Raw genomic sequence first — 15,295 nt, 5'->3', positions numbered from 1 at the left:
TAATAAACAACATATTCTACATTTTTGCAGAAATAATTTGAGGATGACATAAACACATTACGTACAAGTCATTTATTCATCGTATAACTTCTAAAAATAATTCTGAAGCACAAAAATTACTCTAGTGTATTCTTAAATAACTATCACCTTCTTACTGAATTGATTAAAGGGGCATCCTAAACACATGGATACACTACTTTTGATAAATAATGATCCATAACATCAATCACTTTTTATAATATCACATGTAAAAATATGGTATTTTTCACCTTTTCTTCAGCGGTTTCGCAGGTAATTCTATTCAGCTACACCACATATGTGCACCTTCTACTTAATAAATACAGTAATAAGTTCACTATCTTTCAAGTAAAACATTTTAGTCAAAAGTGAATGTAGAAAATTTTTTAACTTTTAAAATAACATATAATAATTTCACTACCAACACATATAGTTTTACAGAGATATGATAACATGGTCAATTGATCAAAATAACTGAAAGCTGCACTGGTTAGAAAATTGAAGTACAACATCTGGGATGCAAACCAGGAATGTGATATAAACAAGAATAAAGTTATAGAAACAAGATGGAGGGCTAAATAGGAATGCTAAAAGATGTAAGGCAGAAAAGGGAACTTTTGGGGAGGGGTTGGGGCCTCAAAGTGTGAAAAAGAGAAATGTGGAAAGAATGTGAAAGAATGGCAAGGGGGATGATAAAGGAAATACAGCAATAAAACAAACAGTTGGTGACATGGTGATTAAATACACAGTCAATATGACTGGTACAGGAGTGATCTTAAAACAAGGAATGAGGGTAGTGAAATGTGGAAAAAATGGTAAGAAAAATATTTGGTAGAATTAGGAATGTGGTTTGGTATATGTTATAAGGGCATTGTTATTATATAAACTAAGAGGAATAAGCCTTAGGGTGGAATGACTTTCAGATACACAAAAGGGTATAACTACAGTAGCGGATAACAGTTATTATAAACATAAATACACTCTGTGTGTGAATGAAGTGCTCTTTTCATACTGAATATGTGACCATAGCTACCTTTTTACACAACATGTTAATCATGGCATACATTTAGAAAATATTGCGGCTTGGAGTTGCTGTCATCAAAATACTGATGGCCTTGAAGAATTTGAGAAAAGCATATATATATATATATATATATACATATATATAATCATACAAGTAAGCACCATTAAATCATTTCCATTTCTCATAATTTCCAACAAAACCAACTCCAAATCATGCATCAACCCTTTGTAAAAAAATATATGCCATATGACTATAATGTGACCGACTGGGATGCCTTTGGTTCAAAAGCCAAATTTTTTTTTTTGCATTCAGCAAAGTCGAAAAACAACTGCTATATCTTCCCAGCTGCATTTCTCATAACTTAGAGCCAGATGTTTGCAGCAATAAGTCATGCATGTCTGTTAGACTTTTGGCCAGAGACTTGGCATACATGTCCGAGTCTGTCTCCTTACAACTGTTGAATGCGGATATGGCAAAGATGACTTGTTTTGGCTGGGGATTGTAGCAGACTCCATATCCATCTGGTGCTGTTGGTCCGAAACAAAGAACTGCTTCCGTCTTAGCAGAGACCTAGGTAAGTTAAAGAGGATTGGTGAAGTATTTGCTTGTAAAATAGGAATGCAAGTATGAAAAGATTTAGAGAATATGGTTTTATTTTATTTTCCATTTAAATGCTATTATAACTTGATTTCTTAGACCACTTTGACTAAGGCAAAGATTTACACATTGCCTCTTTTAAATATTCAGTTTTAGAACTTTATCATTTTAATCAGAAGTAGCTTACAATTGTAAAAAAACTCCCACATGCGTCAAAAAAGAGGGAGAAAGAGTTCATTATTTAACTGCTTAACAATCTCTTAAATCTCTGGTCCTCATTCACACACACACACACACACACACACACACACACACACACACACACTAGAGTACTTACATTACTAGATGAAATTTGATGGTTCATGCTGGTTGTGTAAGCTGTGTCCATGAATAACTCGGGAACATTCATGCCATTTTCTACAGCCAGCAGTTTGAAGGCCAGTAAATGTCGATCTATCCCCTGACCAGAAACAACCTGGAGAAATGTATTAGAATGAGCCAACTTCTAGTTATCAGTTTGAAGTCATTTTTATTATAATTGTTATTATTAGTTTAATATTTGTCAGAGCTTAAAATTATTGTTGCTGCTGTAATTTTTCTTTCATTTTAACATGTAGTAATTCATGGTTATTGTGAATTTAAGGTTTCTGTTTTTAAGTCACTCTTGTAATTAAGTTGGAGAATGGTGTGTGTGTGTCACTGCTTATGGTAAAAAGTTCAAAACTTGAAAATTTGGGAAGAGATCATCTGTTTTGGATAGGGTTATAAAAGTTTGGCTTCTTGATTGTGGGGAAATGGCTGAATTTTTCAAAAACAATTCATTTTCTGCTGTACAAAAGTCTAATGCATATTGTTTGACTTGTCAAATGCTATAAAATTTTTATATGTATTGTCCTATGACAAATTGAAAATATGACCTTAAACGAAACAGAAAGTAGGGGTTTTCACTGAACTTTTACCTACCTCAGTAGTGTACCTTCTATGAGCATTTACAGCTTTTCTCAATAAGTCTGCCTTCTCTTGTTTTGATACAGAAGTATCCTGCATAGCTTTAGAGAAGTTTGTGGAGTCAATGGTGCATGATCTAATAGTGTCTGTTCTGCCGAGCTGAAACCTTCTAGTGGAACCACTCTCATAAGTGGCTGGGGGCTTGTTGTACAGGCTGAAGTGAAATGACTAATCTTAATAATTCTACATATATAAATATATTGTATGAACTAGCTCGTTTCTTTTTTCTTTTCAAACATACTCTTTTACATTTCATGTCAAATATGGCACAGATGACATACAGAAGAAAGTGCATAAATCCACATCAAAATGACTGGATGCACCACTGACATGGTATACTTTAATAAAACTTGTTGCTGAATGCCAAAGTATGATAAACATATACAAATGGTGACTTAAAACAAATTGGAGAAGCCAGCAGCTTTTAGGCCTGAATTTCAGGGGAGGAAATCTTAAGAAGTAAATAAAAACACACTATTTATAAAAACACCAAATGACTATACTATAATAAATGTAAATATCTTATTTCTATCACATTTACCTATAGTAAGCCAGCTGCATGGCCACTTGTATAAAAGCATCTGGGGGAAGTTTCTGAGATTTGGCAAAATCTTTACCATAACCTCTAAAATGTAATGTGGACAGAGAAAGATCTTCAACCATCCTAAAACAGAAAAATAGTAAATTTAATAAAATATTCATTAAACTGATAAAAGGAGGCAGAAACAAAGTAAAAAATTAAGTTTTTCACAGCCACAAATAACAGGACTTGATAAGATACGAAATGAGAAAACATTTATCAAATTTTCTGCCCATTCTTTTTTAATGTAAAAATGCACATACATCCATTAGAATCAGAACCTTCCCTATAACTTAACATAAGCACCCTCAGACTTACATTTTCCAATGGCATATTAAAAAATACCTACATGTCTATATCCTCCTCTGCTTTCTTGATGTCCTCCAGTGTGTCTGGGGACAAATCCCACTTCAGTTTCTTGGGGTCTGCAATTCCACTTGCAGGGGCTAGGTCTTCTGGAACATTCTTCCTGGAATTTAAATGACACGTCATTAATTGAAAAAGTAAAATGAAATATATAAATGGTAACTATGTATAAACTGCCAAACTTTCCTACCATGTAAAGCCAGGTATAGATAGCACTAGATGTTGTAATGAATCAGACTGCAAAACAAGAAATTAACACACAGACACTAACACTCTATTATCCTTTGATGTAGTCAAAAAATACTCTTAATCATCAAAGTTGACTTACACATAGTCCATAACGTGATCCAGCAAGAAAGCGACGGGTGGACCCTCTGCTGCTGCATGTTCATAGTTCAATCCACACGCTCCATCAGAGCCAATAATAAACTGGAAAATTGAGATAAAAGTTGTGTTTATGAAAAATTAAAATACTCAACATTATCAAGTGGAATTATGAATTCAAAATATTTGGTTGTATTCACTTAGGGCAAAGACTGACAATATCCAATCTCCTTCTAAAAAAGAATATGTCAGAAATACCTGCAATTTTTTCAAGTAAAAAAATTAGGTCTGACAGCCCACCCTATATTATCTACCTGTAATGTTTTATCGAACCACCTGTTGCCGCTGTTCCACTGACTCCCTCCTCCATGTAACATCTGCTTTGCTGACATAGCCTCCCTCCGCCCAGGTTCAGTGTGCTCCATATGTTTATCCAGGCACACTGCAAAGATACTGCGCTGGATCTCTTCAATTGTGGCCTTGTTAGTCTTGTCTTAAATGAACAAACAAAAATTCAATCACACACAAGCATTAATAAAGAGAGAGAGAATCAAGTTTCAAACAGTTACAGTATACTCCGAATATTTTGCACATTTCGGGACCAACAAATTTGTTGGAATGTTTTAGTTTCAGCATATTCCAGGAGAAAATATACATTCTATAAGATTTGTTTTATTCTGTTCACATACTGGCTTAAATTCAATATGCTGGAATTTGATCTAATTTTAAGTGGAGGCTTTTCATTTCTGTTTTTAAACAAGCAGTTATCAAAGTTAATATTAAAAGGAGAAACAATTCAGAATCTTTGAAACAGCACAAAACCATATTGTTCAGAAATGAATACCTACTTTTAATCAACCTCTTGAAAGCAGATCCCCAAGTATTCCTGTTCTCTGTGGTGAGAATTCCAACATGAGGGGTGGGATGTTCAGATTTATCAACAATTCTCATCAGTTGTTTATGAATTTGGTCCACATTGAGTGGTTTTCCATTTTGGCCATATACATCCAAAGAGAAAAACTGTAAAATAGGAACACAATCCATGTTTTACAAATTTTTTACCAAATATAAAGCTGTACAATTAAAACATCTCCACATGTCAGTGACCAGGCATAAAGTTTCAAGAACATGACCAAAGATGTTTTTTAAAAATTTCTTCTCCATTCATCCATCCAAGAGATCAAGCTTGAAAGAATTAATATCTCATAAACACACTGCAGTTTCCTTGTTTAATATGTGAAGATAATTATTAAGTTTAATCTACATTTACCAGTAAATATTTTATAACACGGAGTCAAGGGCACTGACAACTCACGTGATTGTTACGGATGACCACAATATGTCGCGGAGGGTTTGGCGAGTCTGCTGGAAATTGTACCACAGAATCATGCTTCGCTCCTGGTACACGGCAAGATGAAAGGATTCTGTAATACTGAATCATGCACAAGGGTTGTCCACCTAAGGTTTCTATTGGTAATGTTTGCCTGAAGGAATACAAGATAAAAAAGTGCATATATGAATTTATAAATATCTTACAAGTAATTACAATACAAATGAAAGCAAAAAATGCTCAAATTTTATTTTACATTTTATCATTTGCTTATCTATTATTTCACACCTGTTAGGATTCATTATTCTTTATCAATTTTGTATCTGAAAAAGATAAACTCAAAAGATATAACCATTTCAATCACATAACATTACTGTATGTGATTCAATTCTGATTATTGTACCACATAGGAAATGTGATAAATTTTGAACTATCAAGAAAGTTAATATTTTACACTTACTCATCAATCAACTTCTTAAAGGACAACACACCAGATATCCATTTGGCTGCAAATCTAAAATAACACCAAATACTTCATTTATAGTACAAGGTATTTTATATTAAAGTGGATCCTGCTTAAAAGGGCACTCCTCCTTTAAAGAATTCCCTTTCCCAATACCAATAAAATATAAATCCACAGTTGCTAGTCTACTTAATAAATAAAATCTATGTTTTTCTTGTTATAAATCAGGGGCAATATTTCATTTCATTTATGACACCTACTAATTTTTATTGGGTCTAAGTGGACTTAAACTTTTAGCCTTTAAGTTAAGACTAATTTTTGGACGAAGATTCTTTTGTGAAACAGGCCCCAGGTGTAAGCTGTAGCAGTTGTGAAGGCAGCCTGGTCTACCTGAGCTGTCCCTGCTCATCCTGGAACTCCTGGAAAGGGAGCATGATTCCAGGACTGGAATGGATAACAACTGGCATCCGGAATCCAAGATAAGCCACATGAAGCCACCAGTCTGCCAGCTACAACCAAGAATAAAAGTTCATTTTGTTAGACCTTAATACAGGAAGGACGTTGCTAAGTCAGTATAACTATAATAATTATGGCTTTCATGGCTTAGTTAAAAGACATATTATGAAGACAAATGCTGTACGTACCCAGTTGTCTGTTGTTTCTGCTTTCTTCAGGAGCATCTCTTGTAGTTTTGGACCTGGGTCTTTGGCAAAATCTGCTACTATCTGAAATGGGGATAACAATTTATAAACGCATGCAAAAACATGATACCAAAATCAGCATTGATTATCTGTTAATATTTTGTGCAATGTCAAGTTCAGTTGGAAAGATCTAAATTTGATGTATGTTCAATATAATACAGCTGTTGGCATGTTCTACACAATAAGCATTATAAATTAAAAAAAAATTAAATTTACTTTTAAACATTTCTCCTCTAACCACCAAGGTATACTATTATCAAAACTGTTGACAAAATTGAGTTTTAAACTTTTCAGCTACAGTTGTATGAGAAACTTTGGTGATTTTCTTTCAACAGTAAATTTGACAGCTCTCAAACAGGTTTGTAGATAATAATTTAGACTGTGGTTCTTGACTGGTATACCTTGGTGGTTTAGGAGGATTTTCTGAAATTTTCAGAAGAATGTATTTTTCTATCAAGGCCTAGAACACCTTTTATGCTTTTTACATCCCTGTACATACCGTTTGTGTTTGATTATATTCTTCATCACTCAGCAATGGACGTACAGACTTCAGATATTTATCAAGTGTTTGTTCAATAGATGGAACTGGTAACCTTGGCAACTGCTGCTGAATAGAGAACATACGAGTCCCGGGCAATATTTTTGGCAGGTACCGCCCAAGAATGGGCTGGGCTGCTTTGGGACCTTGTTTTACCTAAAAACAAAATGTGTTTAAAGTCTTAAATTTTTTTGTTATATCTTTTCATTTTCTCCTAAAACACACATAAACAAAAACAAGAATATATATATATAAGTTACTATAAGTAACTGGCTCGCGCTGCCAGAAATTACGCGGCGGGATATTCAGGGCACAGACCGTGATCATAAGATACCGGGAATAAAAAATAGATTTTTAGAAAATAGACATTCCATGTGAACGAAGCCTTAGTCCCTGGTTTTTTTCTAAAAAGTTTGGTATTATATTATAATCTCTTAAGAGATTATTACAGAGTATAGCCATCTACGGAGGTCACGTGGTCTGATGAAAAACTCAGATATCACAACAATAATAACTAAAACTGCCGTTTTTGTGGTAAAACAGAATCTATCATAATATATTTAGAACTACAAGTTGTTTACAATGTTTATATTAATATGAAACATACATCTCATACGAAGAGTTATTATCCCTTTAACTTCCACCCTTGTGTCCTACCTTTTAACCTCAAGTGACAAAGTTTATGATTTTTTAAATCACATTTTAAATACATTTATCCCTTGAAAATTTGAAGTTTCAGTTTTTTTTTCTTTTTTTTCACAGGAAAATTCTTCACTGCATCATCATTACAGTGAAGCCCAGGATCCTTTGATGCATATGAGTGATTAAAAGCATGCAGCTTTACTGTAAGTTATATGTACATTTCAATCATAATTTCTATACAACATTTGCCGGTAACCCACATCTTTCTAATCATTATAATTACCTGCCAAGTAAGTTTTCTTTGATTTTATGCACAATGACATATTTTCAACTGCAGTAAAATATTCATAAGAAAAATGTATTTTTCTCTTTTCTGAAATTTATATTAAGTTTGATAAGATTTTTTTTATCTGAGGTGAACTTTTATCTACCCTGATTAGCGCTACTCCTACTACTACTAGTTGTGGTTTGTTGTGCCCTCCAAAATATGCATCAGCTGCTCATTTCCCTCAGGCTGAAATGACACAGGCAACTGTCGGTTTTGTTTTGCTCTGACAAAAATAAAATGAAATACACGATGAAAGTCTTGCATACTCACCATTGCTATGCCGAGTCGTTGAAACATGTTCCTGAAATCTGACCTTGTAGCTACTTTTATGTCTAGGGATGAGAGATGATGCTGGAGCAAAGTCCAAAATTTAACCCATTCAACTTTTATGACCTAGTTAGCATGCGCAGTTCCAATAACAATCATGGCGGAAGCCGAAACGAGTAATGCTGGTGAGATACTTTTATTTTGTTTTAACTGATAAGTAAGCTAGGAATTGTCATTTAAATTTGTCACGACATTTAAATGACTTATTTTACACATTTGGATTTTATGAAAAAATGTTTAAGATTCCGCAATTTTGCAAATCGGCCATTTCAGTGATTTGCCCGCAGGATGTCAATTTCAGTTTCATGCGGTTTGACAATCTCACCAAATATCGTTTGTCCTGCAACCAAAATGTCAACAAATGTGAGTTGGTATCGAGGAATATTTTGCCTATGTCGGTCATATACACATGTGGTACATTTTAGGCGATGCGGTCTTAAAAAAAAGGGTGAATATGTGTGTGTTACGTAGCTTTCCCCAGAGAACCGTCCAGCCGTCATTTGGTTTGGCTGGTTAGGCTTGCTTGAGTTGGATTCCTTCTAAATCTGTCACCAAATTACAGCTTCTCATTCTGGACTCCCTGTGCCCTAAATCCTGGGGAAATGTACTCTTGAGTCCATGGTGGATTGTATGTGTGTTTTGGCAGAGATGAATGTCAGCAGGGAAGTGGTTTGAGGTGAATGTTTACTTTTCCTCCACTCGCTCTTTCTCTCTCTCTCTTTCTCTCTTAACAAAGATATGATTTCATCTTCAAATCCATAAATTTATTCCTTTTAAGTATTGTCAGCACCAGGTATGATTGATGTTGCCACACATGAGTTCACTACACCTGTCAGGGAGGTTCTGAAACCTGAACAAATGCCAGCATGGGAAAGTTCACAGGTAAAAGAAAGTGTTGTTTATAATTCACAGTTATTTACCAGTAAAACACTAACAGCAATAAAAAAAATTTTTGAGAGAGTTTGTAATTTTTTTAATGACACTTGATTTTTTAAATATTTCAGACATTTTTTCATCAAATTTATCTTATGGTCACCATATATTTGTACACAAGAGTAAGATAATAAAAATATATTATCTTGATTTTGATAGCTGAATTTACAGAATTAATTTAATTTGTTCCTTTTACTCTTTGATTTTCAATATATAGATGATGCATTTAATATTTCAGGCCTACAGAGATCTTGTTGGGTTTATTATAGCCATGAACGAAGCTGTGAAAAATAAAAGTTTAAATGATGAATGTCATATATCTCAGGTAGGTAGGAGTGTTCAGATTGTGCTAATTAAAATTACGTATGATCTTGTGCTTATTAAAATTACGTATGTGAACTCCATAGATGCTTTATTTAACCAGGGAATTAAATCATAAACTTCAGTATAATTCCCTGATTTAACAAAAATACTTATTTAACAGTTGAACATATATATTTCTCTAAGACTGCTGGTTCAGAATTTCAGTGTATGACTGTAGCAAAATTATCCCACTAACTTCCAGTAAAATCCTCTAAATTAGTTCAGTCACTGACCACTGTTTTTACTTTGGACAAGTAGATTTTAGTTTGTAGATGGTGTTGGTCTGAAGGTTCTTTAGACTAAAATTTTTGATACATCCTAGATTTCCATATATTAAACATCAAGGATCTAATAGTGGATATAACACTGGTCTGGATGCTAACTTCACTTCCTCAAGCCCCCTGTGTTCCTATTGTTTAATACAGTAGTCTCAATTTATTTTCAGCTCACTACAAATCTGTTAGACATGTTAAACACAATATCCTCATGGATAGATGAGATCCCGCCAGTAGACCAACCGCAGAGGTTTGGCAACAAAGCTTTCAAGGATGTATACTCTAGACTACAGGAGGTAATACTTGTTTCTTTTTATTTATTAATTTTCATTTATTTATCAATAATTGTACTGATTTCATGAATAAAACATTTTCTTTGCTTTATATGGAAGCAATCACGATGACAATTTTTAGGGTGAAGGTAATAATAGATAAAAGCTGTTCTTATCATGTAGAAATAAAACATTAAAAATATGTTTTTATGAATGAAGAACATTATCTTAAGCAAAATTGGCCCTTAGGGCAAACAGATGATTAAAAAAAAAAAGCTTTAAGGTGGTTGTCCATCTTTAATAAAAAGGAAAACTATTACATCAATGCAAGGTCAGTCTGGACCTTTTTGTATTACTTTTGATTGCAATATTTTCAGAAAGGTGAATCTATAGTTAAAGCTGCATTAGATGAGCAGTACCAAAGGGCTGCCCCAGAAATTTATATGTATTTGGTGGAAAGTATTGGGAATTCTACCAGAATAGATTATGGATCAGGTATTCCTCTTTCAGTTATTTATTTATTTTTCTTATTCTTAAATATATCAAAATGATAGTCATTAATGTTTTTTACTTACTAGTATCTGTAATTTGCTAATGGAATAATAAGATTTTGACTCAAACATAAAAAATTAGATGATTCTTCTAACCTTTTATTTCACCTTTGTCAGTGTGAAATAGTGATTGGAGTAAAAATTCAGTTTTAATTGAGATATGATAAGGGACTGTGTGATTTTCAATTCAAATGAGTTCTATAGATTCAGTTTTGTTTTTTAGGTCATGAGTTATCATTTATTGCATTTTTGTGCTGCCTTTTTAAAATTGGTGCCTACACACAAGAGGACTCGGTAGCAGCAGTTAATAAGGTTTTTCAAAGGTGGGTGCCCTAAGATATTTCCTTAGCATTTTTTTATTATTCTGATATATTGTTTGAGCTGTGGGGAAACAGATGAGGAATTTTTTACATGTCACTTAACACCTCCCCCCTCCCCACACACACAACTTTTACACATTTTCATCTTCACTTGCTTCCTGTGTAAATGTAATGTCAATTAATTTTCTATTTATTTTCACACAATTACCCTAGGTTGATCTGTGATATAACATTTTTTGTTCCATTTGCTTTAATTTTAAAGAGCTGTTGAATATTCAAAATTCAATCCATGAAAATGAAATTCAAAAGAAATATTATCCATATTATGCTCTTGTCTCTTAGGTATATAGAAGTTATGAGGAAGATGCAGCAGACATATAACATGGAGCCTGCAGGCAGCCATGGCGTCTGGAGCCTTGATGATTATCAGTTCATACCTTTTCTCTGGGGAAGCTCACAGTTACTAGGTAATTCTAACCTGTTTTGCCATTTTTCTCCTCATACTGAATTTCTTAGAAAATTGATGAATTAATTTTATTCCCAGACCACTGTTTTAATTAAAGAAATAAAAAACACCTAAAAAAAGTGAAGAAGTGTACTAATAAGTATTAGGGTTTTATGTCAGAAAATAATTTTTTTGTGAATTAAACTAAATAAATTTATAATTGAAGTTTTAGAATAACATTCTCTTTTTCTTTTTCCAGATCATAAAAGAATTCACCCTAAGTCTTTCCCAAAGCCAGAAGTATATGAATATTTTGCCAAGGACTACATGTTTTTAGGTTGTGTAAAGTTTATAAACCAGGTATTTTTTCAAATATTCCTTGTATTAATTCTTTTATTAATTCATTCATTAATTTTATCGTAGTGTCATGTGTATGTAAAACACCCAGCACTTTGTGATTTTCATATACAAGTTTGTTGTTCAAAACTTAACCAGTTGCCTCAATGTCTTTTTCATAACATTTTCCAAATTACCAGTGCTATTACTCCTAAGTCCAACCTCACTGCAGTGTAAAATTCAAAGAGCACATTCAGTACAAGTCGGACAAACTTAATATGGCAGACCCACTTGAAAGAAAGGACGACTTAGGGTGTATTCCAGAGATTTAGATCGATCCAGTGATTAAGAACTGTGCATGCTCACGATTTCGTGGAAAAGACTCTATTAAAGGGATTAAATCTCGGCTTCCGGGTTTAATTACAAGGCTCCTGCAGGGATGGCATATTTAGTCTGAGGATCTGTTAGGATCATCTGTTCTGAATACACTCAAAGTCTCATAAAGCCCACAATTGGATCACCACTAAAAAGAAAAAAAATCCTTATACGATTTATACTTTCTATTTGTTTTGTATGCTGACTTAAACATTTTTTCTTCATCTGCATTTTATACTGATGACAACAATACCATTTCAATATTTAAAAGTATTTACGTAGTTAATGACTTACAATACTACTTTTTATGAGGGTATATCTAAATAGATAGAAAGCGAACTCTGTAAGGAATCTTGGACGAATCAGGTATTTGTATTTTTCCCACCCAGGTAAAAACGGGTCCGTTTGCTGAGCACTCTAACCAGTTGTGGAACATCAGTGGAGTGCCCCACTGGCATAAAGTGAACTCTGGACTAGTGAAAATGTACAAGGCAGAGGTATGTAAACCAGGACTTGAGTAGAACATGTTCGTAGGCAGGAGAGTCTCGGTGGAATGGGAGGGGGGAGGGGAATAAATCTTACGGGTGGGGAACTAGTCTGCTCTTAGTCATAATTTCGACTACTACGTGCTCTTCCATTTTGCAACTTGGATCAACTGTAAAACGGCGGAGGGGGGGGGGGGGTAAAAAGGTCCACCTTTTCAATAAAAAGTTATCATCTGTGAAATTGCTGCCCACTGGCCTGTAGGACTAGGAAGACTCGAGAAGGATTTACCAGTAGATCTCTGAAGAAATAATCAAAATATAATATTATAATGAAAAGTTATTTTAACCTGGGGCCCACCAAACTGTCTTGGATTTATACTTCATAACTAAAACAAATTTTAAATGTTTTTATATACTGAGAGGTTGGCAAAAAGGACTTCTAAGTGAACTATATCACTGTGAATTAGAAACTAAAAATTTATATAGTAAAAAGAAAATTAAGCAAGTAAAGAAGTTCAGCAATGTTAAAATCCTTATATTTAATTTAGCAATTATTTAAGGAAATAAATATTTACATGAATTGATAGTTGATTTTGAGAGGACAAAATTCAATTATTCTAGGTACTTGCAAAGTTCCCTGTAGTGCAGCACTTCTTATTTGGCTCCATACTGTCCATAAAGCCTGCGTGATGACCACTGGGCAGTTTTAAGACATGGACAGCTTCACAATTGACCTCATGGACATTGCTGACATACAATGTGAACAAATGCTTTTAAATGAGTTCTATCAGTTACACGGATGAGATTTTTCTGACTGTCCATGGATTTCTGGCCTATTTGGGAGCCAAAAATATCATTGGCCTAGGTAACCCCCTGGAACCCAGGCCATATTTTATGACTTTTCAATAAATAGCAGTCTCACCTCTGTGGTTCCAGTACGAGCACAAGCCACTGAACAGAGGAATTATTAGATCTGAATGTTACATACATACACATTCAGTGTTTATTGATAGTGCTACAGGTTTTTTTTGCTCTGTTTAATAATTACATGAAAACTTTCATGGCGAAAGGGAGTCACTGGGATACTCGACACAGGAGATTTATAAATATGCTGGCATATCCCAACCAATACTGCCTTCTGTCAAGAGTTGACTCCCATGTGATACTGCATGTAATAGACAACGAGGAAAAAAGATGAGGTCTGTTTTGAGTGAATGCAATCTGATTGGGGTAATACTTCAACTTAATATATTTGTTTCAGCTTGAGATCTCTGCTTGGGATGATGTATCAGCTTGAGGGCCTTGCTTTGGATTCTAAGTTGACTGTTAATAAGGTTAAATGGAAATTTATTTTGAAATCCTAACCCTTGCATTCATCTACAGGGCCATAAGGTGAGACACCAAAGCCGTGGAAAATATTAAGACGTTTCATCAATAGATGGCGTACATGCAGTGTTCTTATATCAGTGAAGAAGGCAGATTGTTGAAGCACTAAGAATGTGAGCTCACAGCTTCAAAAACTGGGAACTCTGGATTAGCAGTTTGAGAGGAACCTGAAAAATAAAACAGTATTTATTATAAACAGTCATCATGTGATTTTTTAATGAATTTTTATTTGAAATTATGCAATTATATTTTTACAGTCTTTTGCCAGAAAAAGGTTGGATCACTCATGTTCTATTCTATTTTTTTCTTTTTTTCTTTTTCAGTCAGTGTGAAAACATTGATTTGCTAGAATAGTATTTTTCTAGTCAGAAAATTGAAGGTGAATATTGAATAGTCTATTTGTGAGGTTCTTTATAAAAATGGTGAAGTGGTAAAACTGGAGAAGGCATCTTTTCGTAAAGTAATACTTTTTTCATTTTATATATTATTTATTTTTTTATTTCGCCTCTTATAATGGTTAACAAGGCAATGCATCAGATTGCTTGCTTTTTCATCAGCTCTCCCTTTCTCTCGCTCGCACGCACACACACACACACACACACATCCGTTTCACTAGACATAATGACCCCCGTCTATAAATAACACGCCGTTGCTAAAAATGAAGCAGGATGTTCGGCTTACCTGGCGCAATTCAAGTAAAACGTGGAGTGATTTAAAACAGAGCGTGCATGCCGTACGCGTGACTGTCAAATAGTTTACAAATGTTCAAAATATGTTTGAAATTCCATAACCATGCGTTTCTGGAGTTGTACTAAATAACATACCCGTGGCAAACAGTAGCCTAATACTGAAATTTTACGACATCTGAGCCTGTTAATGTGAAGCTGGACGTTGTAAGGGGATTTCAAGAGCCTAAACACGACTGATTTCTAATTAAGTGAGCATATGTGGTATTATTTCGCCTACCTTGCCGTTAATCCTACTGTAAATACATGGGCGGAAGGACAATGGCTTATTTCCATCACCTATTGTATTAATAAATCACTGACGTGAACGATACTGTTTTGCCGGGGCATGTATTGAAGGCTACTTCATTCGCATTCTCAGACAACTTGGGACGGCTCAACTATCCCAACAGGCTGTTCGCTTCTGTACTTAAAACTTGAGTAGCCTATGCTATGGAGCTGAGCGAGACTTCCCTCCAATCACGGCGTTGGTGTGCTTCCTTGGGCTAGAAATCGTAATCACATAGGAAGTTTAGACAGAACCTACTATGTTAAGTCGTTTCAACTTACCTAGAAACGCGTC

The 15,295-nt window shown here is 34.3% G+C and overlaps 2 protein-coding genes across 4 annotated transcripts; one reads left to right on the top strand and one right to left on the bottom strand.

Annotated features, from left to right (window-relative positions):
• Positions 1-57: 57 nt before the first annotated feature.
• LOC106177530 (carnitine O-acetyltransferase) lies at positions 58-8,350 on the bottom strand. The gene is made up of 14 exons (XM_013560333.2): positions 8,190-8,350; positions 6,911-7,105; positions 6,355-6,435; positions 6,101-6,219; positions 5,708-5,761; positions 5,233-5,401; positions 4,766-4,937; positions 4,232-4,410; positions 3,922-4,022; positions 3,577-3,696; positions 3,189-3,311; positions 2,603-2,801; positions 1,977-2,114; positions 58-1,612 (listed from the first exon to the last, which is right to left on the bottom strand). Exons 1-14 carry the CDS (start codon positions 8,214-8,216, stop codon positions 1,397-1,399), a joined length of 1,893 nt encoding a protein of 630 aa, XP_013415787.2. The 5' UTR covers positions 8,217-8,350; the 3' UTR covers positions 58-1,396.
• Positions 8,255-14,189, top strand: LOC106177532 (serine/threonine-protein phosphatase 2A activator-like). Of its 3 annotated transcripts, none has more exons than XM_087008642.1 (11): positions 8,255-8,371; positions 9,025-9,128; positions 9,418-9,504; positions 9,988-10,113; positions 10,467-10,584; positions 10,864-10,963; positions 11,303-11,427; positions 11,665-11,765; positions 12,506-12,613; positions 13,223-13,622; positions 13,863-14,189. In XM_087008642.1, exons 1-10 carry the CDS (start codon positions 8,344-8,346, stop codon positions 13,289-13,291), a joined length of 966 nt encoding a protein of 321 aa, XP_086864768.1. In that variant the 5' UTR covers positions 8,255-8,343; the 3' UTR covers positions 13,292-13,622; positions 13,863-14,189. The 3 variants fall into 3 exon arrangements, with proteins under 3 accessions (XP_086864768.1, XP_086864769.1, XP_086864770.1); XM_087008644.1 differs by lacking the exon at positions 8,255-8,371 and adding an exon at positions 8,497-8,609; XM_087008643.1 differs by lacking the exons at positions 8,255-8,371; positions 12,506-12,613; positions 13,223-13,622; positions 13,863-14,189 and adding exons at positions 8,494-8,609; positions 11,942-12,027.
• Positions 14,190-15,295: the final 1,106 nt, after the last annotated feature.

Source organism: Lingula anatina, chromosome 3 (genome assembly GCF_051362555.1).
Source record: "Lingula anatina isolate TDL-2025a chromosome 3, LinAna3.0, whole genome shotgun sequence".
Taxonomy (NCBI): domain Eukaryota; kingdom Metazoa; phylum Brachiopoda; class Lingulata; order Lingulida; family Lingulidae; genus Lingula; species Lingula anatina.
This window is presented reverse-complemented; position numbering and strand designations above follow the sequence as displayed.

What these genes read in the sequence shown, in the direction of transcription:
- LOC106177530 (XM_013560333.2), bottom strand. Translation starts at nt 8,216, where the DNA reads ATGTTTCAACGACTCGGCATAGCAATG. An exon ending in AACGACTCGGCATAGCAATG is followed by an intron (nt 7,106 to 8,189) that starts GTGAGTATGCAA and finishes TTTTGTTTTTAG; the next exon opens with GTAAAACAAGGTCCCAAAGC. An exon ending in CAGAAACAACAGACAACTGG is followed by an intron (nt 6,220 to 6,354) that starts GTACGTACAGCA and finishes TCTTGGTTGTAG; the next exon opens with CTGGCAGACTGGTGGCTTCA.
- LOC106177532 (XM_087008644.1), top strand. Translation starts at nt 8,552, where the DNA reads ATGCGGTTTGACAATCTCACCAAATATCGTTTGTCCTGCAACCAAAAT. An exon ending in ATGAATGTCATATATCTCAG is followed by an intron (nt 9,505 to 9,987) that starts GTAGGTAGGAGT and finishes ATTTATTTTCAG; the next exon opens with CTCACTACAAATCTGTTAGA. An exon ending in CAGAATAGATTATGGATCAG is followed by an intron (nt 10,585 to 10,863) that starts GTATTCCTCTTT and finishes TTTGTTTTTTAG; the next exon opens with GTCATGAGTTATCATTTATT.